This window comes from Balaenoptera physalus (genome assembly GCF_965194825.1).
Source record: "Balaenoptera physalus genome assembly, chromosome: 20".
NCBI classification, from domain to species: Eukaryota; Metazoa; Chordata; class Mammalia; order Artiodactyla; family Balaenopteridae; genus Balaenoptera; species Balaenoptera physalus.
Window position 1 is genome coordinate 50927123 of NC_138901.1, and position 20836 is coordinate 50947958.

General features: G+C 42.8%; 1 protein-coding gene across 9 annotated transcripts in view; it reads left to right on the plus strand.

Moving 5' to 3' along the window:
* VPS53 (VPS53 subunit of GARP complex) overlaps nt 1–20836 on the plus strand; it is a 139659-nt gene that overhangs the window by 103677 nt on the left and 15146 nt on the right. For all 9 annotated transcript variants that reach the window (XM_082443447.1, XM_082443446.1, XM_082443451.1 and 6 more), the window contains exons 18-21: nt 736–884; nt 4943–5012; nt 18758–18895; nt 20626–20730. In XM_082443447.1, the coding sequence (XP_082299573.1) occupies nt 736–884; nt 4943–5012; nt 18758–18895; nt 20626–20730 (462 nt within the window). The remainder of the gene's footprint in view (nt 1–735; nt 885–4942; nt 5013–18757; nt 18896–20625; nt 20731–20836) is intronic.

The window sequence follows — 20836 nt, forward strand, 5'->3', positions numbered from 1 at the left end:
ACCACCCAGCTTCACTAATCTTGTTTCATCTGCTCCTCCCAGCACTAGATTATTTTGAAGCAAGTCTCACACGTCATATCGTTTCTAGTTTCCTTTTTAAAAAAAAAAAAATCTCCAATTCGGGAATTCCCGGGCGGTCCAGTGGTTAAGACTCAGCCTTCCAATGCAGGGGGTGCAGGTTCAATCCCTGGTCGAGGAACTAAGGTCCCACATGCTGCAGGGTACGGCAAAAAAAAAAAAAAAATCCCCAACTCCTCCCCATGTACCTGAGAGAAGGGCACTCCAGGTTTCCTTTCGTGTGGCCCAGCCACCTCTCGGGTTTCCCAAGCTGCCAGCCTGGTCAGAAGTAGACGTCCCTCCCCTGTCCACCCACAGCCCCTTTCAGGTGGAGCAGCTCGTAGAAGAATACGATCCAGTTCCTCTGCCTGGTGAGGGTTCGTTTAGAAAGAAGATGGCACTTAGATGAGGAGGGAAGCCTGCTTCAAGCCTGAGAGGGACAGGGTAGGAAAAGGTACCTGATGCACATTTCACTGTCAGGGAAAAGGTGGGCTTACTTGTTTCTATTCATGATTAGCTTCTATAGACAGGGAGAGACAAACCCCCCAAGACAAATCGGCCTCTGTGACAGCAAGTCACGGGCTCATTTCTACCACTCCTGCCCCTTCCTTGCTAACAGGTAAGGCTGTCCTCCAGCACAGGATCTAAAGGCTTGTCCTGCCCTGTCTCCATTTTCAGATGCAGTGGCAGAATGTGGAGCATGTTGGTGACCAGAGCCCCTACGTCACCTCTGTCATTCTTCACATTAAACAGAACGTCCCCATCATCCGTGACAACCTGGCTTCCACGCGGAAATACTTCACGCAGTTCTGCATTAAATTTGCAAAGTAAGTCCCGGCACGTCCTCATCACGGGGTTGTTCTGAGTGCCATGCCGACCGCCAGCATGCGCCCAACCCAGGTGTCCCCGCCGTCCAACTAATTTTTTTGTACCCCTGAGAAGCATAATAATCAAACTAAATTTGCTGCTTAAAGTCATAAATAGCAGTAGCAGGCATACGGTCATCCACCTCAAGACAGACAGAAGTGAGTGGGGAGCTCCTGTTATTTGAATTATGTGGACATGTGGCACCCCTGCCTCCCTCCAGGTTTGGATAATTAAAATTATTTTTCAACATTTCATGTATGTATTTTGTCTCTCCAACTAGATGATAAGCTTTTTAAGGGTAGGAACCATGAGTTGTTTCTTTTGAGCCTTGTCTTCCTCCTTCCTCATAGCACTTGTTACTGTGGCTGCTGGAATATATCCGCTTGTGGACATGCGTGAGCCCAGGGAAGGTACTAGAAATCGGGAAGAGCAAGTCAGGGAGCCAGTCCATTGCCAAGTAGGTGGAGTGAACACTGCGCTGCGTGTCTTCCTGCCACGTCCTCCTGTGTGGCCATTTCTGGCTTGTTTTAAAGAGGGGAAATGGTTTGGTCCCTTGCCAGTCAGCATCTGGCTATAGCACGGTTTCTCTGGAGACCGAACACCGCGGAGGGTCAGTGCCTCCTCTGACCAAGTATCAAACAAGCATTTTGGCAGACTTCGCAGGCAAGGGCCTCAGGAAGATCGGCCCAGTCCCAGCTACTGAATTTAGGTTGTTCTCGTCCAAGTCCCAAAGGGTGATTGAGGGCTCCAAGTTTCTGTCTTCCCCAGATCTCTCCCAATTTGTATTCAATTAAGGCTTTCCCTCACAAACGAATCCCTAAGGAGCAACAGTTACGGAGTGGCTTGTGGCGTAAGCTTCAGTTCCCAGTTTGTCAGGAAAGGCTCGAGTGGACTCTCGCGGGAGACATTAACATGTGCGGGGCGGCAGGTGGACCAGGAGCTGACGTTCCCTCCACTGTCTGGGTGCTCCTTAGCGCGTGTTAAAAGCATTGCTGATAAATCACACTGTGACACTCCCCGTAACCCCGGGTAGAAACAGCGTCTCTATAAAAATCGACCGTGGCCAAGAGTCTCCAGTGCGCTGCACAGGGGTCTGATGGAGCTAATGTTAAAGTGAGTCAGGGGTCCACTTACTGACCTGGTCCCGGCATCCGCCTCACATTCTCTCAGAGCCCTTTGCTTTCATTACTAAGCCCATATTGGGTGAGCTGAGAAGAGGATGCCCACCTCTCACATCTGGAAAAGTTTAACCTGTGATCTAGAAAGTGGTTTTCTCATCTAATCCACGGTACCCTCTCATCATTATAAAATCCCAGCTGAAGACCAGAACCCTCAGATGAGGGGCTGTGAGAAAACCCTTCTCCAGCCAAGAGCAGTAACTGCCACCACTGTGACGGCCTGGAGGAGCCTCTGGCAGTTACCCATCACATTGCTGGAACTCTTCCCACAAAGACATGTCCCTGGTCCCTATATTTTCCCCACCCCACCCCCTATAGTCTAGCACACAGAGCCAGTTCAAGGGCACGATCAAAGCCTACTCTAGTGTGAAGTAATATAGGTTATAAACTGTGTGCGTCATTGCCGTTAGTCGTAATGCAATCTCACACTACTTGGCTCTGGTTTAGAGCCTGAAGGATCCCTTCCACAGAGGCCCTTGTTCTCACTCCCTCCTGATCAATCGACAGGCATTCCCGTAGATCTGATATCTGGAGCTGACATTTCTTTCCTTTTAACTTCCCTTCTCATCTCACTAATGCTAAGCCTTAGATGTTTCCTTTTGCCTCCACTGGGTCTCTGAAGCAACCACAGTCTCTGCTGTTTAGACATCAGGATCACCCCGCTGATTGAAACAACTGTTTGAACCATGAGTGACTTCCCTCATCCACTCAGCTGATTCTCCTCCATTCAGTCATGGAAATGATAGATCTCTTACTAGTGGTTGGAGGGATAAAATCAGAAGTCTTAAAAATGTCCTGGTAAAGTGCTGGTACCATGCTAACATTTAAAAAGTGTTAGCTGTTACCATTATTATTTATTATTTATTCAACGTGCAGTCAGTTGAGCACCTGCTGTGTTCCAGAGGCAGAGTTAAGTGCTTTGGCTTGGTAGACGTGGTCCCTATCTTCATCTGCCTTACGGTCAAGTGGAGGGAAGTAGACGTGTAAGCAAACAAGTGTAACAGAGCAGGTTACATATGAGGTTAGAGGTCTGTGAACTCTGCAGAGTATGGTGGAGGTGACTGAGGAAAGGCTTCATAGGAAAGCTGTCCTCGAGCAGAGTCCGGGAGACGTGTGTGCACTGACCTGCAAGGCCGTGGGGAGGGGCATTCCAGGCAGAGGGAGCAGTGGGAGCAAGTGCACAGAGGCAGCAAATAGCCTCTGCAGAGTCACAGGGTCTGCAAGTGGCCCAACCCGCTTGAAGCACAGGGTGCCAGGGCTTAGCAAGATGGGGCTGGGGAGAGAGAGTCAAGACAGTGAAGGAAGGCCTATCTGCAGCCATTGCAAGAATAGTAATCAGGGGAGCGTCTTGATCATATTTGCATCTGAAATATTGATAAATTTCTTTGACAGCTGATGGATTAGAAATGATAAGGCCAAAGGCTAGGAGACCAGTTAGGAAACAACTGCAAGAGCTCTAGTGAGAAAGAGAAGGGCAGCAGCAGGGGGATGGTCAGGAGGGGTGGGTGTGGGCATTCAGGGAAGAGCTGGGAACTGATTGGATATTGGAGTGGAGGGCAAGGGTACGGTTTCTGACTTGGATGACTGGGCAGAGGAGATCCAGTCCCCTGAGACTGGTTTTGGGGTGGGACTGAGTCTTGGATATGCTGGGGTCGGGGTACTGGTGCCATGCCAGTGGGATGTCCAGTAGACCACTGGGTATCAGAGTGGGCACCAGCATTCCGGAAAAGGTGTGGAGAGAGCAAAGAGCATGGCGAGCACAAGCCTGAGAGCAGCGTTTGAAGAGTGAGGAGAGGGAGAGGCTGGCCAGGCTTTACCTCGACCTCCAAGTCCTTTATTGCCATGGTCCTCCCTTCGTCGTGGGCCCTGTGTTCTCCTGGTCCGTTCACTCTGAATCTGGCCTGGTTATAGGCATTTCTGGTTCCCATATCTTCTGTTCTGCACCAGTACAACTCAGCCTTCCCTACACAGGCCTCTGCAGTTTTTTTTCTAAAAAGCCCTCCTGACCTATTAAAATCATATTCTCCCTTTCCCCACACCAGCATCATCCATCTACCCGGCCCAGGTTGCCCTTCAGTCCCCAGTAAATTTTTTGGAGATCATGTATTTTGTTCCCTGATCTGACAGTTACTCCCTTAGCATTTATTTCCTGTTTTTTTGCATTTAAGATCGCATAACTACCTCACGTATATTCGACTCTCATTATCTATTAGGATGTTTTCAGCTACTAGTCATAGAAGCCCTGACTCAGACTGACTTAAACAGAGGTGAATTTTTTAATTTCATATAACCAAAGTCCAGAGATAGGACAGATCCAAAGCTGATTGCCTCAGTGGTTCAGCAATGTCATTAAGGACCCAGGTTCTTTACTTACCCTGCTCTCCTTGGGCCTGGCTTCATCCTTAGAACGGTGGTAAAATGGCAGCTCTAGATGTTAAATCCAAATACACGAATACCCTAAAGAAGAAGAGAGACTTGCCCCAGCCGTGCAATGAAGTCCTTCCCTCCGGCGGGCTTCGATCACAAGCCACATCAGCACCAACAGCAGTCACCAAGGGACCCCATGCTCCGCCTGTCTGAGGCTGATTAGAACTCACCCCTGTAGTTCAGGAGGAATCAGCTTTTCCCCAGCATCCCAAGGCCAGATTTACCTAAATAAAACCAGGGCTACAGTTAGCAAGAAAAAGAATGGATGCTTGTAGGCCACAGTAGTGTCTACTTTAATTCTCAGTTTTCTTACAGAAGGAAGTGGGGCCTTAAAAAAAGAAAAAAAAAAGGTTTCTGCAGTTCTTTACCAAAGAGAATATAAGCCTAATTTGTCACTTCTTTTTTATCCACAGCTCCTTCATTCCCAAGTTCATCACCCACCTCTTCAAGTGCAAGCCAATTAGCATGGTGGGAGCAGAACAGGTAAGACAAAACTGGGATAGGACTGTTCCTTATGGCTTTTGTCGTAGATCAAACTGCATAACTTCCTAGTACAGAGCTACCATGGAGAAGTAAAATCACTGATTTCCCTGTTTGAGGACAGAATGATGACCTGGCAGCTTAAATTATTCATCCATTTATTTAAAACATTTTCATTGAGCACCTCCTAAGGTGTTTGTCCTTAGACAAGTTGCTTAACCTTCCAGGGCTTTAGTTTCTTCGTCTATAAAATGGGGATACTCACAGCAGCGCCTCACAGGGTAGTTGTGAGGATTAAACAAGATAATGCACTGAAGTGCTTGACCAAACGTCAGGCATATGAGAAGCCCTCAACAAATGCCAGCTGTTACTGCTGATAGTTTGTTTCCACTGTCAGTGCCCATCTCCCCACATAGAAACATCTAGTCGATGCTTGCTGCAGGCTGTCTGGCTGACCAGCTTAGCAGAGTCAGAAATATTGTCTCAGCAAACTTCCTGGGAGGTTGCGTGGATTCAGACACTGACCGACTGTGTCTGAGTGTAGAATTTCAGCGTTTGGAAATTCTTACCTCTTGCATGTCATAAACACAGAACGAATTCTGTCCTCGGGAAACAGCAGAATAATGCCCCAGCACGCCCAGTTTCATTAGCACATGTTTATCGGGAATCCACTCTGTTCACCTCACTTTTGTGTGTGGTAGGAGAGGACGCGGAGTGATTGCTCTCTTTGTGTCTGAGAGAAGCTTTAGATTCTCAGTTACTAGGTTTCTGTCTCTAGACTTGATGAAGCCACTGGAACACAAAGTTGACTCATTGGGAGCATGTTTCCATGAGTTTGCAGCTCTGCCCAGGCCTTACAAGCTCATTTAGTGTCCTGTAGCGTGATATTTTTATATTGTCACATGAACCCAATGTCATATCTATTTTCCTCAGATTTTCTCTTCTTTAAAAGAATGTTAAAATAATCAGCTCAGACTTCAAAGCCCGCACCTTCAGAAATATATCAATTTGGCCAGTATTTACTTCTGCTTTGAGATGTGGATGAGAAAACCATCTGTGAAACTGGTGTTTTACTTTCTCAGACCCCAGACAAATAGGAGTGGGTGACAAGAAAGCATAGATCTCAACAGGCCCAGCCTGGGGGAGGCCGTGGGTGAGAACTAAAGGCAACGTGGCCCTTGGAGGATTCCCACATGAAGTTCAGGTTTAGCTTGGGTCCGTGCTTGCCCTGAGTATCCGGCCTTAGAAACCCAAGCAGTCATGGAGCTGGAGGCGTGATCACTCAGGCAGCAAAACCATAGGAACCAAGAAGTTAACAAAGAGAAGTTCACAGATTAAAACAGATTCTGCCGCAAGTCTTGCAGCAACTGTAATCCAAACTTTAACGAAAGCTGTGAGAGTCAAAGCAAAGATTGAGGCCTAATCTCAGATGCCTCTGCTTTGCCACAGAAGTACTAGATCCTAAATTTAGACTACACTTTAATACTTGTGCCAAAAATAGGAAAGGAGACATTTTCCTGTTCTTGATTCTCTTCCTGATTACTGTATAAAGTAAATTATTTCTCTTTGGGCCCCAGAGTCCACTTGAGCAATTGCAAGGGCACATGGAGCTGAACCATACCAGTATGTGTAATGCTTCTTGCTGGTTTGTGATTTTCAGAGAGTCTTGTGGGATTTGCAGGGTCATTAATTAGTCTTTTGGCCACAGTATCTATGACCGAGCACACAGTAGAAAAGGAATCCAGGGGCTTCCCTGGTGGCGCAGTGGTTAAGAATCCGCCTGCCAATGCAGGGGACACGGGTTCGGGCCCTGGTCTGGGAAGATCCCACGTGCCGTGGAGCAGCTAAGCCTGTGAGCCACAACTGCTGAGCCTGTGCTCTAGAGCCCATGAGCCACAACTGCTGAGCCCACACGCCACAACTACTGAGGCCTGCGCGCCTAGAGCCCGTGCTCCGCAACAAGAGAAGCCACCACAATGAGAAGCCCATGCACTGCAACGAAGAGTGGCCCCCACTTGCCGCAACTAGAGAAAGCCTGCACACAGCAACGAAGATCCAACGCAGCCAAAAATTAATTAATTAATTATTTTTTAAAAAAGAATCCAGTTGCACAAACTACTTACCAGAGAGGAAGCAGCACATTGTGGTGTCGGGAAAAGGACCCTAAAACTTGGGGTCCAGTCCCCGCTCTGCTTTTAATGGTCCCTGTGATCATGAGCAGTTGCTTCCTTGCTCTGGACTCAGTTTCCTCATGTTTAAATAAGAGCCCTGAATCAGACTCTCCACACGCCTCCTTCTAGATCTGTTGTATTATGGATCTAAAATATTTTGAGGAGACTTCCCGAGTGGCACAGTGTTTAAGACTCTGCACTCCCAATGCAGGGGGCCTGGGTTTGATCCCTGGTCAGGGAACTAGACCCCACATGCATGCCGCAACTAAGAGTTCGCATGCCTCAGCTAAGGAGCCCACCTCCTGCAACTAAGACCCAGCTCAACCAAATAAATAAGTAAATATTTTTTTAAAAATTCTTAAAAAAATAAAAATAAAATAATAAAATAAAATATTTTGAGCAATACAGTTCATGTCTATGAAGTATAGACATGAACTGTATTGCTCAAAATATTTTAGATCCATAAATATTTTCCTTTGTATTATCTATATACCATATTGACTTTTTTTATTGTGGTAAAACATACATAACATAAAATTTAACATTTTAACCATTTTAGGTGTACAGTTCCTAGTATTAAGTATATTCACATTGTTGTGCAACCATCCATTTCCAGACCTTTTTCATCATCCCAAACTGAAACTCCCTTCCCATTAAACACTAACTCCCCACCCCTCCTGCCCCAGCTACTGGCAGCGACCATTCTCCTTTCTATCGTTATGAATATGACTGCTCGAGGGACCTCCTATAAGTGGAATCATACAATATCTGTCCATTTGTGTCTGGCTTATTTCACTTAGCATGCTTTCAGAGTTTATTCATGTTGTAGTATGTTTCAGAATTTCCTTCCTTTTTAAGGCTGAACAGTATTCCATCATACATATTACCACATTTTGACCATATTGACTTTTTAAAAATAAATTTATTTATTTTTTAAATAACGTGATTTTTTTTTTAACATCTACATTTCTTTCTATTTATTTATTTATTTATTTATTTTTGGCTGCATTGGGTCTTCGTTGCTGCGCGCGGGCTTTCTCTAGTTGCGGCGAGCAGGGGCTACTCTTCGTTGCGGTGCGTGGGCGTCTCATTGCGGTGGCTTCTCTTTGTTGCAGAGCACAGGCTCTAGGCGCGCGGGCTTCAGTAGCTGTGGCAAGTTGTGGCACGCGGACTCAGTAGTTGTGGCGCACGAGCTTAGTTGCTCTGCGGCATGTGGGATCTTCCCGTACCAGGGCTCGAACCCATGTCCCCTGCATTGGCAGGCAGATTCTTAACCACTGCGCCACCAGGGAAGTCCCTAAAGACCTTTTTGAATCTCTTGACTACCCAACGGCTCGCTTTTCTCTGTCTCATTAAGCTCTGGCCCATCTTGATTTTTATGAGGCCATCCTTCCCACTGAGAGCTTGAAACCTCTTCTATCACCCATTCAAAAGGGTCCTCCCTTTGTGCCACACAGAGCAAAGAGACAGGCACAGCCATGCTCCACAGGGGTTTACAAGCATTGGCAGAGTCACCAAGGTCCTGGAGATGGGGAGACCGAGCCAGCTCATGAAAGAAATGAATCAGTTAATGAAAAACAAAATTGCCATAAACATCACACTTAATGGTCAAATATAGAAAGATTTTCTCTTGACATTTAGGAACAAGACAAGTATGTCTGCTGTCACCATTTCTATCCCACATTGCCCTTGAAGTCCTAGCCAGAACAATAAGACAAAAAATAAAAGAAAGTTTTAAAGAAATAAAAGGTACACAGATTAGAATGGAAGAAACAAAACTGTCATTTTTCACATTTCACAGAGAATGTGATTGTGAATGACAATATCCAAAAGAATCTACGGACAAACTATTAGAATATAAATTTAGTAGGGGTGTGGGATATAAGGTCAGTATTTAAATTATTTTTAATATTTGCATATAACAGCAACAAACAATTTAAAATGAAAAATTTTTAATGAAACCATATACAGTAGCATTAGGAGACATTAAATAGCTAGGAATAAGTTTATTAAAAAATGTGCTAGTCTTCTACACAGAAAATGATACAATATTAAGAGACATTAAAGAAGACCTTTAAAATGTCAGGAAAGCTCATATTCATGTATTAAAGGACTCAATATTTTTAAAATGTCAATTCTTCCAAAATTAATCTCTAGATACAGTAAAATCCCAGTAGGGGTGGGTGGATGTGGGTGTGAAAGGAAATTGATAAGTTGATTCTAAAAGTTGGATGGAAGTGCAGAGACCAAGAATAGCTAAAATAACTCTAAAGAAAGAGCACAGAGTTGGAGGATTTAAACCTCAGGATACCAAGACTTATTTTAATGCTGAATTAATTAAGCACACAGGGACAAATGGGCCAACAGAACAGAATCAGGTTCAGAAATAGACCCACACATACATAGACACTTGATTTATGACAAAAACGGCACTAATTCAGTTGGGAAGGGATGGTCTTCTCAGTAAACAGTGCTGGGTAACTGAATATCCATGTGGAAAAAAAATTAATCTTGACCTTAACCACACACCATATAGGAAAGTCAGCTCCAGCAAGGACGTGGAGAAATTAGAACCCTCATACACTCGAAATGGAAAATGCTGCAGCCGTTTTGGGAAACAATTTGGCATTTTCTCAAAATGTTAAACATAGAGTTCCCATGTAACCCAGCAATTCCACTCCTAGATAGAAACCCAAAAGAATTGGAAAAGTATGTTCACGCAAACACTTGTGCAGCATTATTCAAAGCAGCGTTATTCATAATAGCCAAAAAGTAGAAACAACTCAAATGCCCATCAGTTGATGAATGGATAAAGAAAATGGTTTAATCTTACAAGGGAATATTATTCAGCTCTAAATAGAAGTGAAATACTTACACATGCTACAGCATAGATGAACCTTGAGAACATTATGCTAAGTGAAAGAAGCCAAAGACAAAAGGTCACATAACGTATGATTCCATTAATATGGAATGTCCAGAACAGGCAAATCCACAAGACAGAAAGTAGACTAATGGTTGGCAAGGGGTGGAGGAGAGGAGGAAAAGAGATGTGATCACTAATGGGTATGGAATTTATTTGTGGCGTGTTGAGATGTCTGGAACTGAATGGTACACTTTTAAAAGGTGAATTTTATGGTATATTTTATCTCAGTTTTTAAAAAATCAATTCCAGGTGGATTATAGCTCTGAAAGTGAAAGATAAGACAACAAAACTTCTGGAAGCTAATAAGAGAATATTTTTATGACCGTGGGTTAGGCAAAGATTCCTTAACAAAACATTAAAAGTACCAATCATAAAAGAAGAGATTATTTGGAGTACTTAAAATTAAGGACTTCTTTTTCTCAAAAGACAAGCCAGAGTAGCAGATGATATTTGCAATATATGTAACAAAGTACTCATATTCTAAGTATATACTTTTAAAAATCTCTCAACATATCACTTATATGTGGAATCTTAAAAGGAAAAAAAAAAAAACCAATTTCATAGAAACAGGGAATAGAATGTTAGTTGCCAGGGGCTGGGGGAAGGGGGAAATGGGGAGATGTAGGTCAAAGGGTACACACTTTCAGTTCTAAGATGAATAAGTTCTAAGGACCTAATGTACAGCATGGTGACTGTAATTAATAATATGGTATGATATACTTGAAATTTACTGAGAGTAGATCTTAAGCATTCTTACCACATACACAAAAGGAGAGTTAATTATCTTGATCTTCGTTATCATTGCACAATATATATGTATATCAAATAATCGCCTTGTACACTTTAAGTATATGCAGTTAAAGTATATTTGTCAATTATTCCTCAATAAAGTTGAAAAAATTACTTAAAAAAAAAACCTCAACAAATCAATTAGAAAAAGATGATCAACCAGTAGAAAAATGACAAAAGATTTGAATAGGCACTTCAGAAAGAAGCTCACCATAAAAGCCAAAAAGCATATTAATCATCCAGGGAAATGTAAATTAAAGTCACAATGATATTAGAATGGCTAAAATTAAAAAGGTCAACGATACCAAGTGTTGGTGAGGATGTGAAGCAACTGGAACTTTCATGCATTGCTGGTAGGAATGGAAATCGGCACAACCAAATTGGAAAACTATCTGGCAGTCTGTACTAAAGCTAAACATATGCTTACTCCTTGAACCGGCAATTCTGCATAGATGCCACCCCAGAGAAATAAGGGCGTATGGCCACCAAAGGCATATACAAGAATGTTCATAGCACATTAATGAGCAGTAGACCAATCCTGAGTGACAGAGGGCAGAAGAGTGGTCATCTTTATTAGGAAGGAAGGGAGAGCGTTGACTGGAAGAGAACCTGAGGGAGCCTTCTGGGATGCAAGAAATGTCCCATATCATTTTTTTTTTTAATTTTTAAAAAATTAAAATATTGTATTAATTTCTGGTGTACAGCAGAGTGATTCAGTTATATATGTGTATATTCTTTTTCATACTCTTTTCCATTATAGGTTATTATAAGATACTGAATATAGTTCCCTGTGCTATATAGTAGAACTTTATTGTTAATCTATTTTATATATAGTAGTGTGTATCTGCTAATCCCAAACTCCTAATTTATCCCCCTGCCCTTTCCCCTTTGGTAACCATAAGTTTGTTTTCTGTGTCTGTGAGTCTGTTTCTGTTTTGTAAATAAGTTCATTTGTATCATTTCATTTAGATTCCAAATATAAGTGATATCATATGATATTTGTCTTTCTCTGACTTACTTCACTTAGTATGATAATCTCTAGGTCCATCCATGTTGCTGCAAATGGCATTATTTCATTCTTTTTATGGCTGAGTAGTATTCCATTTTGCGTGCGTGCGTGCGTGCGTGCGTGCGTGTGTGTGTGTGTGTGTGTGTGTGTGTGTGTCTTGGGTAGGCCAAAAAGTTCGTTCGGGTTTTCCCATAACATCTTATATGCCATATATATATATGCCACATCTCTTTATCCATTCTTCTGTCGATGGAGAAATGTCCCATATCTTTAATGAGGCAATAGGTGTATACATATGTAATAGTTTATCAAGCTATGTACTTGGTCTTTGTGTACTTTACTGTATGAAAGTTACACCTAAATTTTAAAAAAAAGAAAAGAGGAAAGAAAGTAGGCATGTCCTCACCTTGGTCCATCCATTCTTCATATTTTGAACTGTCTCTTCTGTGTCACCTCCTTGAAACTTAGCGTTGTATATATGGTCCTTTACCTTCTAGCAGTGGGCCTTTTATCTTGTCTACTCAAGGTTTCCATCACTGTGATAGTCATGATGACCCCCAAGAGTGGTAGGGGCTCTTTAAGAAGTAAACCCCTCAGAGCTTTCCGTTGCTGGGTGATGACCCTTCCCAGGCATAGCATGCTGGCCAGATCTGCACCCCAGTAGCCCATCAAGAACATGAGCCACACCACCCCAAAATTTATCTCTGAGGCTCAAACAAATTTGGTGGATGGCCACCTCTTGCCCAATGCCTCATGCCTAAGGGGATGAACTTTTAGCTATTTTCAAAGATGAAAGCCAGCAGATTTTCATGATAAATGGGGCCTTTCACCTTCATTGCCCACAGACAGCTGCTAAGCCTATCAGACAAGCTCCCACCTTTTCTGACTACATTACTTCCGGTAAAACCTGAAACGAAGGTTTCCATCTGTACAGCTGTCTGGTGAGGACAAAATTTTATTGTGACTGGCCGGGAATTGAAAAAGTCCTATCTCTCAAAATATGGGAGACACTAGAGAGTTATGTCTGGCTCATTCAAAACTCTTCCTGTCACTTAAGACTGTACAATTATTTATGCATATAATATATCTCTGGGAAATAGAAAGTACAGAAAAAACAGGAAGTATCCCCATGCAGTTTTAAATAATCACTGATTTTTTTTTCCTGCTAGCAAATAATGCCAAGACATGCCTTTGATTTTGACAAGGCTCTGAAATTTTGCTATATGGAAGATAAAGTTGAACCCTCACTAGGCCTCAAATAACATAGTGTGGAAAAAAAAGAAGAAGAAGAAAAAGACATAGTTCCAGTTAATAAAAGTATAGAAAATAATGTCAAGAATATCAGCTTCCCGCTCAGCTTAGTCAAATCTTAACATGTTCCCACATTTGCTTTAGATCTTTTTTATATAAAGTAAATCATTACAGTTATGGCTGAAGTCCCCCGTGGACCCTACCCTTCCGCTCGCCTCCCTACATGCCCAGAGGTAATCACTATTCTGATTTTGATTTTTATCATTCCCATATGTGTTTTGATATGTTATATGTGTATCTATTCACAAAAGATATATAATTTTGTTTTATATATTTTTATACTTTATACAAATGGTACTATACATATCATTTCCCCACTTGCTTTTTTTGCCCAACATAATGTTTTCTGAGATTTATCTATGTTGGTATAGGTTGTTTGAGTTCACTCATTTTAACTTCAATATCATATTCCATTGCATGAATATGCCACCATTTGTTTATCCATTCTACCGTTGATGGGCATTTAGGTTGTTTCCAGTCTTCTGCTTTTACAAACAGTGGATGCAGGGAATCGTCTTTTTTTTTGTTTTTTTTTTACATGGGCAAGAATTTTTCTAAAGGATATGAGTGCTGTGTTATGGGTTATGCACATCTTCCACTAAGGAAATAGTACTGAGTTTCCCCCAAAGTGCCTCAACCAATTTATACTCTCATCCTAAGTGTGAGTTTCATTGCACCATATGCATGCCAACACTTGGTATTTTTTACCTTTTACTTTTGCCTTTCTGATGAGTACGAAATGGTACACAATTGTGGTTTTGATTTACTGGATTACTAATAAGGTTAAGTATCATTTCACACACCTTGTGAGTGCTTGAGTTGTGGTTTGTTTGTTTTTGTTTTTGTTTTGTTTTTGTGTGTGTGAGTTGCCTGTTCAGATCTTTGCCACACCGCTGTTATTCTTGCTACTGGGGTTGCTGGTCTTTTTCTTATTGATTTTCAGGAATCTTTATGTGTTCTGAGTATTATCCCTTTGGCAGTGTTGCAGACATCCTCTCCCGGTTTGTGTCTTTTTACTTTGTTTATGTGTCTTTTGTTATAGACTTATGTTATTTTAAGGTAGATTTTTCCATCTTTCCTCTGTCTCACATTCTTCTCTTCCCTACAGAAATAATCTGTTTTCTTCTTAATGTTTTTCTTTTTATATCTGGGTTTTTAATCTGCATGGAATTGAGCATACTTGTTTTTTAGAGGCACGTGCTGGGTTCCCTCTGAGGATGAGCAGTGCTCACTTCCAGTGGGGCTCTGGGAACTGCTCTGATACCAGGCGCTTTGTGGGGGTGCCTCTGACAGTCTATACTTATCTGCCTTCTGAATGCTTGGGTGCCTTTCTCTGTGAGCCCATGGCCTTCTCAAAAAACAGACACTAGGAGAGTAAGAATGTTCATCTCTGGAAACCTAGAAAAGTCCAAAATATCCTAGCACTTTCCTGGTCTGCCATTGAATGACCTACAGAGTTTAGGCCTTCGAATAGCAACATTAGTGCATGAAATTACTCTTTCCTTAGTGTAGCTTCCCACTGTTTTTTAAAATTAAGGCTTTATATTTTTTAGAGCAGTTTAAGGTTCACAGCAAAGTCGAGGGGCAGGTACAGAGAGTTCCCGTATACTCCCTGCCCCACAGAAGCATAGCCTCCCGCATCATCAACATCTCCTATCAGGGTGGTACATTTGTTACAATCAACGAACTTGTGTTGACACATCATTATCATTCAAAGTCCATAGTTTACATTACAGTGTTACAGTTTACACTCTAGGTGTTATACAGTCTGTGGCTTTGGACAAATGTATAATGACATGTATCCACCATCATGGTATTATACAGAGTAGTTTCACTGCCCTAAAAAGCCTCTGTGCTCCACCAGTTCATCTTACCCACCACCCCCAACCCCTGGCAACCACTGATCTTTTTCTTCCTCCATAGTTTTGCCTTTGCCAGAACGTCATAGAGTTGGAATCATACAATATGTAGCCTTTTCAGATTGGCCTTTTCACTTAGTCATGTGCATTTAAGTTTCCTTCGTATCTTTTTTTTTTTTTTGTGGCTGCGTTGGGTCTTCGTTGCTGTGCACGGGCTTTCTCTAGTTGCAGCGAGTGGGGGCTACTCTTCATTGCAGTGCATGGGCTTCTAACTGCGGTGGCTTCTCTTGTTGCGGAGCACGGGCTCTAGGCGCGTGGGCTTCAGTAGTTGTGACACAGGCTCAGTGGTTGTGGCTGGTGGGCTCTGGAGCACAGACTCAGTAGTTGTGGCGCACGGGCTTAGTTGCTCTGCGGCATGTGGGATCTTCCCGGACCAGGGCTCGAACCCATGTTCCCTGCACTGGCAGGCAGATTCCCAACCATTGCACCACCAGGGAAGGCCCTAAGGTTCCTCCATATCTTGATAGCTCATTTCTTTTTAGCACTGAGTAATAATCCATTGTCTGGGTGTGCCACAGTTTCTCCATTCAGCTACTGAAGGTTACCTTGTTTGCTTCCAAGTTTTGGCAGTTATGAATAAAGCTGTTAAAAACATCCGTGTGCAGGTTTTTGAACATAAGTTTTCAACTCTAGACAAATAACGAGTAGCATGATTGCTAGATTGTATGGTTAGAGTATGTTTAGTTTTATTATAAGAAGCCACCAAACTGTCTTCCAAAGTGTCTGTAACATTTTGCGTCTCCACCAGCAATTAATGAGAGTTCTGTTGCTCTACATCCTCAGCAGCATTTGATGTTGTCAGTGTTCCAGATTTTAGCCATTCTGATCGGTGTATAGTGGTATCTCGTGGCTGATTTAATTTGCATTTCCCTGATGGCAAAGGATATGGAGCATCTTTTCAAATGCTCACTTGTCAGCTATATATCTTCTTTGGTGAGGTATCTGTTAAGCTCTTGGGCCCATTTTTCAGTTGGGTTGTTTGTTTTCTTATTGTTGAGTTTTTCTTAAAAAGCTTTGTATATTTTAGATAACAGTCCTTTTTAAGATGTATCTTTTGCAAATATTTTCTCCCAGTCTGTGGCTTGTCTTCTCATTCCCTTGACATTGTCTTTTGGATAGCAAAAGTTTTTCATTTTATTTTATTTTATTATTATTTTTTTTGTAAATTTATTTTATTTATTTATTTATTTATTTATTTATTTTTAAATTTTTTTGGCTGTGTTAGGTCTTCGTTGCTGTGTGCAGGCTCTCTCTAGTTGCAGCGAGCGCGGGCTACTCTTCGTTGCGGTGCGCGGGCTTCTCATTGCAGTGGCTTCTCTTGTCGCGGAGCACAGGCTCCAGGCATGTGGGCTCAGTAGTTGTGGCTCGCAGGCTCCAGAGTGCAGTCTCAGTAGTTGTGGCACACGGCTTAGTTGCTCCGCGGCATGTGGGATCTTCCCGGACCAGGGCTCAAACCCGTGTCCCCTGCATTGGCAGGCGGATTCTTAACCACTGTGCCACCAGGGAAGCCCAGGTTTTTCATTTTAATGAAGTCCAGTTTATCGATTATTTCTTTCACAGATCATATCTTTGGTGTTATATCTGAAAAGTCATCACCATACCCAAGGTCATCTAGGTTTTCTCCTATGTTATCTTCAAGGAGTTTTATAGTTTTTTGTTTTACATTTAGGTCTGTAATCCATTTTGATTTAGTTTTTGTGAAGAGTGTAAGGTCTGTGTCTAGATTCCCTTTTATTTTTATTTTTCGAACATAGATGTCCAGCTGTTCCAGCACCATTTGTTGGAAAGACTGTCTTTGTTCCATTGAATTGCCTTTGCTCCTTTGTGAATGATCAGTTGACTATATTTGTGTGGATTTATTTCTGGGCTTTTTCTTCTCAGTTGATCTATTTATCTATTCTTTCACCAGTACTAAACTGTCTTGATTACTGTAGCTTTATTTTATTTTATTTTATTTATTTATTTATTTAGCTGCACTTGGTCTTAGTTGTGGCACACAGGATCTTCGTTGCCATGTGCGAGATCTTCATTGCAGCATGCAGGATCTTTAGTTGTGGCATGCGGGATCTTTTAGCTGTGGCATGTGGGATCTAGTTCCCTGACCAGGGATCGAACCCAGGCCCCCTGCATTGGGAGTGCGGAGTCTTAACCACTGGACCACCAGGGAAGTCCCTACTGTAGCTTTATTATAAGTCTGGAAGTTGGGTAGGATCAGTCCTCCAACTTTGTTCTTCTCCTTTAATATCGCGTTAGCTATTCTGGGTCTTTTGCCTCTCCATATAAACTTCAGAATCAGTCTGTTTCAATACCTCACCATTTTTTGAGAGCAATATTTCCCTCTGTGTTATCCCAAGTAAAACACTGATGGCTTCTCCAAATTCTTATACCGTTGTCAAAATTATAATCACCATGACCATTAAGTTAATAGTGTTTCTCATTAATGAGTTTGTCTTATCGTTAGTTGTTAACTCTCCTGTCCATAACAAAGTACAGGGAGAATGAGAGAATTCAGGGTGTCATAGGGCCTGAAGGGATACCATTCCACCCCTGCTTGATATAATTATGGAAAGCTTTCTGAGAGGAGCAGGCAGTGGCAGATACAGCAAGCCCTGTCCTGAACATAAGATTGACCATCAGAGTTGCAGTAGCGAGACTGTCACCCTACTGCTACCTTTGTCTGGTTGGTGGGCATGTGATTCCATTCTTCGAAACTGTCTGAACAGGCCAGTGTATCTATGCCATTTCTGTGCCTGCAGTTGGTGGGCAATCAGGAAAGTTGATAGCCTTCCAAGTAATTGGCATCCAAGAGAACCAAAAAAAAAAAGAAAGAATGAAAAAGGCAGTTTGTTGCAAAGATACTGATGTTTAAATTTGATTTAATCTCCTACATCCTCACTAGCCAGAGAAATCCAAAATAGAGCAGTACGGAATTACCATTTTTTGCCTGTTGAATAAGCAAAATTTTTATGGCAGTTTTCAGTGCTGATGTGGGTGCAGTCTGCACTATGTAAATAGGTACATTCCATTCAGAAAGCAGTTCAGGATATGTAAGAAGAACCTTCCAAATGTCCTATCCTTTGATCTGTCCCAAAGACTGTCTCCTAAGGAAATGCCACTGATAGACCTAGAATTATATCTGCACAGCTGTTCATCACAGTATTTATTATTTATAATAATAAAAATCTAGAAACAAAGTGTAGGGGAATGGTTAAAAATATTAAAGTTACACACACACACACACACAGCATAGAGTACTGTATAGCCATTGAAAATCATGATTTTTTTTTTAAAGACTACCAAGATGGGAAAATAGAATTCAAAAAACATCATGTATTAAGTGGAAAAACCAGGTTGTAAAACTGTCTATACAGTATAACTCTAGCTTGTTATACACACACACAAACTGGTGGGAATGATACCACATTGAACTGTGGCATCTTACTGTTTTTTCCTGGGTCATAGTAATTATAACTCATGTTTTTCCTTTTATATTTGTTCATTTTCCGAATTTTCTCCAATGAGAGCGTATTACATTTAAAATCAGGAAAATGTTATTTATCAGTGTGCGTGCACTGGGTATCGTGTCCCTGTGAAGCGGCTGGTTCTATTCTGCTCTCTTCCCTCAGCTGCTGCTGGACACCCACTCGCTGAAGATGGTCCTGCTCGATCTGCCTTCCATCGGCTCTCAGGTGGTGAGGAAAGCCCCAGCCAGTTACACAAAGATCGTGGTGAAAGGCATGACCCGAGCGGAGATGATCCTCAAGGTGGGGCTTGTGTCTTCCTCGGGGGGTTTTGGTTAAAAGGGCCTGGTTATCGGACTGCTTATTCCAAGGAGTACTGAGTACTAGTCTTTGAAAGCACAGGTTAGGACCTATGCCCATCAGTCCTAAAAGATTGTCCACATTCTTTGGCTGAACCAGACTTTGGCCTCATCAGATATTGTTGAAAGTCAGTGCACTGTTACTGGGGGGTCAGTAATTCTATCTGACGAATGAATTCTTCATCGTAGTGGGATTCTCTTGTAATAAGATTTGACCAAGATTGGAGGTTGGGTGGCGTTGTCACTGTGAATCAGCGTCTAAGTCAGGGATCTCTCTGCTTCTCAGCAGGGATTTGTGGCCCAGCTCTCAGTTACTCCGGTCCACGTAAGCCTCTTTGGCGCTCTAAACTCTGCCACTTTAGAGGAACTTTGAACAGATGTTGCATAACTGATTCTAATCAGCAAATGGGTTTTCTAAAGCCCCATTTAATAAAATATACATGGGGTGATGATGCTGAGAATGTCTGAAGCCTTGAGCTCCTGCATATGATTTCCATCTGGACGTGTCAAGGGGAAAGGGGGCCTACTGGGGAGGGGAGAGAAGGCTAGAGAAAAAACGGAACTGCCAGGGGATGCTCTTAGAAGGCCAGGGCCTGCAGGCCCTTCAGGTCTGTCTCCAAACAGAATGACTCAAATAATGGAGGAGTGAAGAGTAGCGGCAGGCCCTGACATGGGTGGGACCAGGTGAGGGGCCCACACAGACCTCAGGCTTTGGCCTGAGGAAACTGGAAGCAGCCTAATCCATTTCTTCCCTAGCTGGTTTACTCACCAGGGTGGAGAGCAGGGTTTAGAGAGAATTTCTGAGTGAATACTCCTTGCCAGTCTGAGTCATCTTCTCAGAAATTCAAAACAAAACCAGTCTGCTGGCCGGCGCGCCGCAGCTACTGGGCCTGCTTGCTCTGGAGCCCGCGCGCCACAACTAGAGAAAAGCCCGTGCGTCGCAACGGAAGACCCAACGCAGCCAAATAAGTTAATTAATTAAATAATTTTTAAAAATTAAAAAAAAAAAAAGAAAGTTGAAGCAATGGTTGCCTCTGGGGAAAAAAAAAAGTCTGCTGGAGGAAGGAAATCAGACGCCACACTGAAAACCAAATGGCAGTGAATGTGAGGGTTGCGATGCCGTTGCTTTCCTGCTGTTGGTACATGAATTGGATGTAGTTAAATGAAGTTCCAGATTTTAAGTCTTGAAAAGAGTGAGGCTGTTCTAGGGTTTTTGTTTTTGAGAAAATCCACTTAATTCGGTGCCTTTTGAGGCCATCCTTCGGGAACAGTGATACATCAGGACAGAAGGAGCAGGTACCATGAACCTACGAAATGTCTCAAACAGGGGCCCTGCAACAGAGTGTTTCCCGTGGTCCTGATATTTAAAAAGTCACCTGGGACTCCCCCCAGGCCCTCTGTTTTAGAACCTTCAGAGGAGGGACATAGGAAGCTGTACTTACGAAGCAATCCAGGTTACATTTATGATTTAGGAAATTTAGGAAACATTGCTCTAACTGAATGTCGAGATGAAACAGGCTGTCAGGACATTTCTGGATTTGCAGCTGCTGCTGCCACCTAAGGAGATCTTGCAGAGTCCGTTTTGTGATTGGCCTGCAAGTGAGGAAGGATAATCCTCGGCCTCCGATCATGAGTGTTCCCGGCAGGCCTACTCTCGTCTCTCTCCCTCGGTAGGTCGTGATGGCCCCTCACGAGCCGTTGGTGGTGTTTGTGGACAACTACATCAAACTCCTGACGGACTGCAACACAGAAACCTTCCAGAAGATCCTGGACATGAAGGTTAGCTCCGTGTTTTGTTTCGTCCCCGGGCACCTTCTTCTCACGCTCGGTGGTTAACTGGGGGATGGGATATGGGCCCCCCGGGAGCTATCTCAAAGTGCCCGTG